Source organism: Orycteropus afer, unplaced genomic scaffold (assembly GCF_000298275.1).
Source record: "Orycteropus afer afer isolate SDZICR_OR568_19922 unplaced genomic scaffold, OryAfe1.0 scaffold00083, whole genome shotgun sequence".
NCBI lineage: Eukaryota > Metazoa > Chordata > Mammalia > Tubulidentata > Orycteropodidae > Orycteropus > Orycteropus afer.
Window position 1 is genome coordinate 7832031 of NW_006921670.1, and position 10494 is coordinate 7842524.

The 10494-nt window shown below is 46.3% G+C and overlaps 1 protein-coding gene across 1 annotated transcript in view; it reads right to left on the reverse strand.

Annotated features, from left to right (window-relative positions):
* The window catches only part of POLDIP3 (DNA polymerase delta interacting protein 3), an 81010-nt gene that overhangs the window by 14449 nt on the left and 56067 nt on the right, over nucleotides 1-10494 (reverse strand). The window contains exons 4-7 of the mRNA XM_007941726.2: nucleotides 9932-10027; nucleotides 7769-7945; nucleotides 7073-7150; nucleotides 2727-2856 (exon numbers count right to left, since the gene is read on the reverse strand). Of these exons, the coding sequence (XP_007939917.1) occupies nucleotides 2727-2856; nucleotides 7073-7150; nucleotides 7769-7945; nucleotides 9932-10027 (481 nt within the window). The remainder of the gene's footprint in view (nucleotides 1-2726; nucleotides 2857-7072; nucleotides 7151-7768; nucleotides 7946-9931; nucleotides 10028-10494) is intronic.

Genomic DNA, 10494 nt, shown 5'->3' on the forward strand with positions numbered 1-10494 from the left:
AGAGCAATCAACTGGCAATTAATGGAGGCTAACAGCCCTGGTGGCACAATGGTTCAGTGTCTGTTACCAAAAGGTTGGCTGGCAGTTCAAACCCTCCCGTGGCTCCGTGGGAGAAAGGACCTGGTGATGTACCTCCATAAAGATTACAGCCTGGTGAACTCTGAGGGGAGAATCTACTGTCACACAGGGCTGCTGTGAGTCAGACCTGACGGCATGCAACAATACCAAGATGTGATACCAACAGGGCTTACGAGCTTGCCAGAGAGAATGGGAAGAAACAAAGGAAGCTCTGTTGGAGCCCCTGTCACCCCAGGGTGACTATGTATGTGGCCAAGCAAGACTGCACCTTCTGAGGAGGGACATTAGAGACTGCACACCGTGAAGGAAACAGATTTCAAAATAGTCCAACCAAGTCACTAACAAATAAACAAGCAAATGAAATCAACAAGCAATCCCAGAAGCAGACTGGGAATCAGCATCCAGAATTGCTATAATATAGCATCTAAAATGTCTAATTTCCAACAAAAAACATTTACAAAACTTGCAAAGAAATAGAACAGTGTGACCCAAACAGTGGAAAAAGAGCAGGCAACAGAAACTGCCTGTGGGAGGGCCCCAGATGTAGGAATTAAAGACTTCACAGGAGCTATTACATATACTCTAGAAGAACTAAAAGAAACCAGGCTTAAAGTAAGAGAGCAAGAGAAGGTACAACAGCATGTCATCAAATAGAAAACATCAATAAAGACAGAGAAATAATGAAATAGAACATATGGAAATCCTAGAGTTGAAAGGGGGCAGGCCACAGTAAGCCACCCAGGACCAGCGGAAGTCAGGTGTCTGTGTGGGAATCTGTACACAGACCAGGCAGCTGTTGTTCGAACAGAACAAAGGGATACTGCGTGGTTTAAAATCAGGAAGGGACTGTGTCAGGGTTGTATCCTTTCACCATACTTATTCAATCTGTATGCTGAGCAAATAATCCAAGAAGCTGGACTATATGATGAAGAATGTGGCATCAGGATTGGAGAAAGGCTCATTAACAACCTGAGATACACAGACAACGCAACTTTGCTTGCTGAAAGTAAGGGTAACTTGGAGCACTTACTGATGAAGATCAAAGACTATAGTCCACAGTATGAATTACATCTCAACATAAAGAAAACAAAAATTCCTCACAACTGGACCAAAAAGCAGCATCACGATAAATGGAGAAAAGATTGAAGTTGTCAAAGACTTCATATTACTTGATTCTACAATCAACACCAATGGAAGCAGCAGTCAAGACATCAAAAGATGTATTGCATTGGGAAAATCTGTTGCCAAAGACCTCTTTCAAGTACTGAAGAGCAAAGATGTCTCCTTGAAGAGCAAAGATATCTCCTTGAAGACTAAGATGAGCCTAACCCAAGCCATGGTATTTTTAGTCTCCTCATATACATGTGACAGCTGGACAATGAATAAGGAAGACTGAAGAAGAGTTGATGCTTTTGAATTGTGGTGCTGGCAAAGAATGCTGAAAGTACCATGGACTGCTAAAAGAACTAACAAATCTGTCCTGAAAGAAGTGCAGCTGGAATGCTCCTTGGAAGCGAGAATGGCCAGACTTCATCTCACCTACTTTGGTCATGTTGTCAGAAGGGACCATTCTCTGGAGAAGGATGTCACGCTTGGTAAAGCAGAGGGTCAGCAAAAAAAGGGAAGACCCTCAGTAAGATGGATTAAAACAGTGGATGCAGCGACAGGCTCAGGTATAGTAGGGATCATGAGGCTGGCACAGGACCAGGCAGTGTTTCGTTCTGTCGTACGTAAGGTTGCTGTGAGTCAGAGATGATTCGACAGCATGTAACAACAATAATAACAACAACAGAGTTGAAAATCACTATAACAAAAATGAAATATTCACTAGAGGGGATCAACAGTAGATCTGAACTTTCAAAAACAAGTAACTTGGAGGTACATCGATAGAGATGATCCAATCCAAAGAACAAAGGGAAAAAGAAGAAAATGAACAGATCCTCAGAGAACTGTTTGATACCGTTAAGTATACAACATATGCATACTGGGAACATCAGTATTAAGTAATTTTATAATTAATTACTTAATTATAAGTAATTATGAAAGATATTATAAAGGTTTATTTCTTCTGCTCCCTTCCCACTTTAATAATACAATATGTACGTAACAGTATCATTGGAGCTGTAACAGAATGTAATAGAAATGCAATATACTTAAATAATCCTATGAAAAGGCTGTCAGAGTGGATTAAACAAAGAACAGATCTGACTACATGCTGTCTGCAGGCATACACTTTAGGTTCAAAGATACAAGAAAGTTGAAAGTAAAAGAATGATTTATTATTAAGGTGCCAATAGTAAGACCAAGCCCCTGGGCTCTGAGGAACCCATGATTTGGGAGTTAAGTACACCACTATGTAGAAGAAGGCTATGGCTTGCTCCTCAGCTTCCCAGGCAAGACCCTTTAAGAGCCACTCATGGAGAAATGAGTTTTCCTTCTAGCTTGGGGCTGGGTGAAAATCAAAGGTTCTATGGAACCTGCAGTTCAGCAGTATCCAGAGACTGGGCACCCTGCCTGCTCTTGGTGCAAAGGGAGCCCCCAAAGGTGATGGGACCTCCCACCCATCTCAGGGGAGGGCTCTTGAAGACCTGCTGCCCGCCGGTGAACAGAATGCGAAGGCAGCAGTGGCTGCTTCTTCCCTGACTTACCATCCAAACACCGGTTGTTGTACTTCTTGTATGCAGTGATGGCATCATCCTTCTTCACAAAAACCACCTCTGCTACCCCGGGATGGACCAGCCGAGCCCGCTTGAGGGCTCCACACACACAGAAAAGCTCCTGTAAAGGAAAAGAGGGGTTGCGTTAGAGAGAATTTCTAGCAGCCATCCTCACTGCCTGTCATCCACACACTCTGGGTAGGTTGGTGGCTGCACTCCAGCTGCATATGCCTAGCACCCACAATTCTAAACAGGTTCTATTTTAGGTAATGTTCCCAGGACACTCACAGGCCTCAGCATAGGCCCAGATAAGGGGATAAGCTGTGCCGGCAGTGAGAAATGAGCCTGGGCTTGTAAGCCTAGAAATACCTGTGACTTTCAGAAGTCATAACCAAAATCCTCTTGCTTCAGTGCCCACTCCTCCAACAGGGTTAACAGTTATGGAGCTTCTCTCAAAGAGCTCTATCCTAAAAATCAAAGTATGGTTCCAACCCACCCAGCAGGTTCCATGAAGAACTAGGCCTAGCAATGGGCTTCTGTAAAGATCATAGCCTACCCGATACAGGAGTATACGGTCTCCCCAAATGAACACAGAAGCAAACAAATGCCTCAATGAGAAAGGAAATATAGGCTCACTCATGTGGCTAACACATCACGTGGGATTTTAGTAGAAATACCAATTTTGGAGCTACACCCAGGGTGACCAACCGTCCTAATCTGCATGGATTGAGGGGTTTCCCAGGACATGGTGCTTTCAGTATTCAAACTAGGGCAGTCCCTGGCAAACCAGGGATGTTGATCACCCCAAGTCAGTCAGACCTGGGTTTCATCCCTGGCTCTGCCTCCTATCAACTGTGTGACCTCCAGCAAGTTTTTTTAAGTTCTCTGAAGCCAAGTTTTGTCTTGTGAAAATAAGCAGGGAAGGACTGACCTACTCCCCAGGGTTGTCATAAGCTCAGCTAAGATAATGTATAATGTACACAGCTGCCATCATCTTATCATTGACTCCAGTCCCTTCCTCATTTCACAGACAAGAGACTGAAGGCAGAGAGGGAATACAGTCTGGACAGGTCAGAAACTGACTCGAACCCAAGCCTTTCTTCTTCTGCAAACTACCCACCACAAGGCTGGGATGAGAACCAAAAAAGAAAGCTCATTAAAAGGCCTTTAAAGGATTTGCTTCTAATGATAAAGGAGGAAATGTTAAAAACCAAGAAAATGAACTACTAGCTGAGATCCTGCTGTTGTTTAAATATTGCCTATTTGTACAGAAAAGAAATGACAGTGGTTATTCCTGACAATTTTCTGAGTGATGATCATTATGGATGATTAGTTTTTCACTATTTTGTATGCCAGAAAGATGTCTACCATGTTTTATTGACTATGTGAAGGCATTCACCTGTGTGGATCATAACAAATTATGGATAACATTGCAAAGAATGGGAATTCCACAATACTTAACTGTGCTCACGAGGAACCTGTACATACACTAAGAAGCTGTCATCCTAACAGAACAAGGGATACTGTGTGGCTTAAAATCAGGAAGTGTGTGTGTCAGGGTTGTATCCTTTCAATATACTTATTCAATCTGTATGCTGAGGAAATAATCCAAGAAGCTGGACAATATGAAGAAAAATATGGCATCAGGATTGGAGGAAGGCTCATTAATAACCTTGCTTGCTGATAGTGAAGGGGACATAAAGCACTTGCTGATGAAGATCAAAGACTACAGTCTTCAGTATTGATTATACCTCAACATAAAGAAAACAAAAATCCTCATAACTGGACCAGTAAGCAACATCACAGCAGTCAAGCAGATGACGTACGACACTAGGTAAATCTACTACAAAAGACCTTTTTAAAATATTAAGAAGCAAAGATGTCACTTTGAAGACTAAAGTGCTCCTAACCCAACCCATGGAATTTTCAACTGCCTCATAAGCATGTGGAATCTGAACAATGAATAAGAAAGACCAGACAAGAGTTGATGTCTTTGAAATGTGATGTTGGCGAAGACCACTGAAAATTCCACAGACGCCAGAGGAAGGGACAGATCTGTCCCGGAAGAAGTGCAGCCAGAATGCTCCTCAGAAGTGAGAATGGCCAGACTTCGTCTCACCTGCTTTGGCCATTTGTCAGAAGGAACTGGTCCCTGGAGAAAAGGTTATCATGCTTGGTGAAGTGGAGAGTCATCCCAATGAGACGTACTGACAGAGTGGCTCAAGCACAGCAAAGACTGTGAAGACGGCACAGGACTGGGCAGTGTTTCATTCTGCTGTCCACAGAGTCGCTCTGAGGCAGAGCTGACTTGACGGCACCTAACAACAACACCACCACCACCACCACCACTCTGTATTGTCAAAAATTCTACATACAAATTGCCTGGCACACAGTATGCGCTCAATCAGTGATAGCCATTATTACTTCTATAGTCAGGGAAAATTTATAAATTATCAAGGATTATACAAAGTAGGCAACAATTTCCCTTCTCATGTGCGCTGTTCACTGGAATAGCTCTGAAAGAGAGAACAGACCCATTGTGGAGCCTGCTTGTTTCACAGCAGTTGGGTGTTTCACAATTAACACCTTTAACAAAGGTGGCAGCCAGTGTGGGCTCTTATAAAACCTGGGACTTTTCTGTGGGAGGCTGGAGTCTCTGGTCCCATTCATTTGTGACCTGACAGTTTAGAGTTAAATTGCTGCCTGAATTTCTGAACTTATGGCTTTCTGGTGGCTCAGTGAAAATGAGGTTGAGAAGGAAGTCGTGCCTGCATCCAGCCCCATCAACAGGCATCTGAATTAGTGCTCACCCGTGACCAGCACAGGTGAGACAGGACAGACCAGAAGGATCATCCAGTCACCACCAGATAACACCAGTTCATCTAATTCCTTTTACCTTTCCTCATGTAAACCCCACAGGCAGCAGGGAATTCTGATAGCTCACAGGACAATCTCAGCCGCTGGATGGTACACAGTGAGACGAAAGGATCTCATTTAGGACCCATTCAGGCACCATCGGTCCCTCACCCTGAGGGTGAAGCCAGTTACCTGGCCCTGGTGAAGAAACTATGAGCAACACATTGACACAGCAGGCCTGACTGTGGCCTGCCAGCCTCTGAAAGGGCCTGCTTATGAGGTTGGCCCCTGGCTGGAACCTAGGAAGTTAGACTTCACAGAACTGGTAAAAGCGGCTCACTGTGCTAACTGTCCGTGCAAATAATATGGTTCATGCTGAACACTCACTTTCCTTATGGAAGTCTGGAATTTTTTAAGTGCTACGTAGAGGGTGCCAACAGACTCCCTGGCATGGAGTCTCTAGTGAGCTTTCCTCAACTAAAACTCACTGCCATCGAGTCAGATCTGACTCACAGCGACCCCTCCTTGGTTTTCAAGGTGGTATCTCTATGAAGTAGACTGCCCAGTCTTCCTTCCAAGGAGTGGCTGGTGGGTTTGAATCGTCAGCCTTCTGGTTCATAGTCAAATGCCTTACGTATTGTGAGAGTTGGAGCTGTGTGTTAACTTGGCTGGACCACAATTCTGTGTGGTTTAAGCAATCATGATGGGGGTTATTTCCATGATGGGATCAGATGTATACATTTTGAGCAGCCAATCTGTTGAAAGGGAGTTTTCTTAGGGGTGTGGCCTGCTTCCAGTATATTTATGGACATCCTGGGAAAAGAGACACTCTTCTGTAGATTGGGATCCTGTTGTGCTGCCTACAACTGTCCGTGAGAACAATCCACCATTCAGCCTGGAGATCTCGGATTCGTCATTCGTTGGCGTCAACAGCCAGTATGCTGCCTGCCAACCTCGAGCTCGTCAGCCCCTGTAGCTGTGTGAGTAGGGAAAAGCCTCTAGCTTGACGTTTGAGTCAAGAACTTGGGACTTGCCAGCTTCTATAAATGTGTGAGCCATTTTCCTAAGATAAATTCCTCCTTCTCTAGATGTATATATAAGCTTTACTGGTTTTGCTTCTCTGGAGAACAACAGAGAACCCAGCCTAACATAGCACTACGCCACCAGAACTCCCAGTGAACTTTTTTAGTAAGCAGTATTTCACATGTTGTCACATGTTGCTAGGGGATGAAGTATGCCTCCACTCGGGAAGAGAGGTCACAAGCTTGCATGTAGCTTCCCCTGGACTTTGCCCCATATGCCTTTTTCCTTTGCTGACTTTGTTTTGTTTCCCACTGCCGTAACAAATTTTTGCCATGAGTACAACTGTATGCCAAGTCCTATGAGTCCCTCCAGCAGATCATCAAACCTGGAGGTGGTGCTGGGACCCCTGACATAAAAGGAGTTTGAGATTTAAAATTCTGGTAGGCCACAGTACTCACAACGATGTCCTCTTCAGTGACTCGAGGGTGCAGGTTGTTCACAGTCATCTTGGTACCTTCCAGGGGGCTGAGGACAGGCTGCCACAAAGACAAGGGCATTATCAGAGGTCAGAGAACAGGGATGTGCTCACACAAACAAAACTCACTCCAGGTAAGTGAGCACAGAGGTCCAGAGAAAGCATCATGGGGGGGGGTCTGTCTCAATCAGGCCCCTCTGACCTCATCACACTTCCATCACCCACACTAAGGAGAGAGAACCTCTCATTTCTCAACTATTCTGGGCCCTTTCAGGCCTCTACGCCTGCCTGGCAGGGCCTGGAATGTTACTCGTGTTTCAAGACCCACCCAGGTCAAATGGTACTTTGTCCTTGAAGCCTTCCCATTTCCCAAGTGGAGTTAGATGCTCTTTCCTCAGTGCTCCCAACTGCTCTCCTCTGCTCTCCTCTCCTGTGTCATGAGACGCAGCGATCTGTCTGCAGTTCTGCCTTTCCCACCAGCCTGCTAGCATATGAGGGCAGAGAACTCCAGGTCTTACTTTACTTTAAATGATTATGAAATGAGAGGGACAACACCTACTTCACAAAGGCACTGTGAGGACCAAACTGGGACTATACTCACAGCCCAGCACACTGGCCACCCAACACAGGCTGACTCTCAACTCGTGCAGTCACTTCCTCTCCTTCGTCTTTAACTCACCTCAGCAGGTGGCAGCTCTGTGGGGGATTCCTCCTTGCTCACCAGTGTCCGGGACATGTTGGTCAAGGCTTTTGTTCGAATGGGGGGAAGAGTAGGAGCTGTATAGGCATCATTCTGGACCACTTTGGTGAGAGGGAGGGCCTTGGACAAGGACAGTTTGGAACTGCTCAGCTCAGCCTAAACAAAGGGGCATAAAGGAACTCAGAAGCCAGAGACCAGGGACTCTTCTGAAGCCCCAAGAGGCAGACGACCGGCTGAGTGAATGGCTGACAACTTGCCTTCAATGTCTCAATTCCAGTAGAGGCCTGGAGCCAAAAAGGCTGTGGTTGCCAGGGACATCCCATAGGGACAAAAGGGGAGTGAGGAGAGGAAAACAGAGCTTGCAAACACGCTCACGTGAGCAGCTTTCCATACCGTTCAAAGCCCTTGGTAAGAAGCTTCCACACGGCACTGACCAGGAAACTCACCCAGAACCACAGGCTCACCCACACATACCATTTACACTTTATGAAAAACTCTAAAATTTAGGGCAAGGCAGAAGGCCAAAAGCTTGGGGTCAAGTTTATTCCAAGACATGCTTCTATCAAAATGGTCAGTTCCCTGGCTCCAGGATGGGTGGACACAGGAACCCAGTCATAGAGAGGCACCATGCACAGGCCTGCCAGGGTGTGTGGTCTAAGGAGATCATCTGTGTCACCAGCTTCCAGCCTGGTGGGGACATGCCAGCACAGGCAGCACCTGCAGACCGTCAGAAACAGCTCTTTCCCCCAACTTGGGATGAGGTCCCTCAGGAAGATACATCAGTCAAATATGCCGTAATGTGTCCGAGGGAAACAATGAGTGAAGCAGGAGTGGCAGGTGGTCAAGCAAGTGGAGGGCAGTGTTGACCAGGTGCTGACCCAGGAAGACACAGCAGCCAGAGAGGCAGATCAGAGCATGGGGCAAGGTCAATCTGGCAGGCTTTTCCAAGACAGGATGCAAGAGCCCTCCCCTGCTGGATTCAACACTCCCGAGCAGCCCTGAGTCTCAGGAGCCAGAGTGGGATAGCGCTTAAAAGGAGCCAGGCAGCTTAGGCTCTAGGCCTGGACCCACTATTTACAAGCTGGGTGACAGGGGCAGATGATCTAACCCCCGTGCCTGACACCTTTGTCTGTAAGATGGGAATAACAACAGTACCCACCTCACAGGGTGGGAGAGCTGGGGGAGGGAGGGGCGGACTCTTCTATGAATTAAGATAAAGTGTTTAGAACTTTAAATTCTCAATTAGCATTAGCCACTGAGTCCAGTCGCTCCCCTACTTCTGTAGGGACACTGACTCAGAAACCCACGGAAAGGTCGCTATGAGTTAAAATCAACTCGACGGCAATGAGTTTGGCAGTGAGTTTTTTTTTTTTTTGGGGGGGGGTGGTTTAAGGTACTAGGCCCCTAGTAGCCAACGCAAGCAGTCTAATTATCAGAAAGGTTTAGATTTTCGTAAAGAAACAAACAGGCACCATTCAGCTTCACACCTCACTTCAAGAGCTTTATTAGTAACTGGGAGATCAGTCCACACACTCAGGGAAGTGACCAAGATGGAAGTCTCTGGGCCTAGGAGGACAGCCCCACCGCTAGCTGGCGACATCCCGTGACCCGCACAGCCCTTCCCGCTGCTTCTCAGGTGCTGCTCTCCTTCCACTGGGTAAGACTGGCCTCCTGCCACCGCGTTTCCCTGCATACAGGGATCTGATTTGTTTGTGCAAACGCACAACGAAGGGGATCCAAGGTCAAAGACTGTGCCCGGAGTGCTGAGTGTGGAGGGCTGGGAGCTCGCAGGCCAGCCCAGCACAAAGGAAGGAAAATGGAAGTCCCACTCTCTTCTCCCTGAAGGGTCTTACACATAGCAACTGAGAGCCACACCTCTGCACCTCAGTGAGTACAGGGACAGGGCAGTCTCAGCATTTCCAAAACCAAGGGGTGGGGCTAATTCCAGTTCTGAAAATGGCATGATCCAAATGAAGAAACACTGTGGAAGTGAAGTGCCTACGCTCCCCTACCCCTCCCATCCTCCTGCTCACACACAGTTAAGTGCACAGAAACAGAAAATGCTGGCAAAATGGCAAATGTTTTGCGCTATATATCTTACCACAGTAAAAATTTTACAATAAATAAAATAAAATGCCATACCACGTGGTGGAGAAAGCCGCATGACGCTGCGTATTTCATCTGTTTAGTAGGAACAGGAGTTACACTATCATCATCTTCATCCAGGTCATATATATTCTGAGGATAAAACAACAGAAGCTAATGTGGTATCTTTGTCCAGGGCTCAGAGCACTCACTGTAACCTGTGATCCAAGCAGGCCCTTGGCAGCTACCTGGACAAGTACAGCAGGTATGGTGAGGGATTAAGGGAGAAGTGGGGACGGAGCAGGTGCCTGGGCAAACAGGCCTCAGTTTAAATCCTGACTGGTTGACTCCCAGGTTGCAAGGGTCTGGCAAAAGCACCTTTTACAAGTGGGCAACCCTACCATTAGTTCCCAAAATATGTTACATCCTTTGGCTTGGAAAGTCCACCCCATGGAATATTTTGGAAAAGGCCAGCAACAATGGTGGCACAACATGAAAAATGTCATCAAAAAAGTAGAAGTTGGGGGGGGCAAGATGGCGGACTAGGCAGAAGGATTGCACAGACCCTCTTCAACAAAGAAAAGGGAAACCAATTAACACAGACACAGAAGATAATCTTG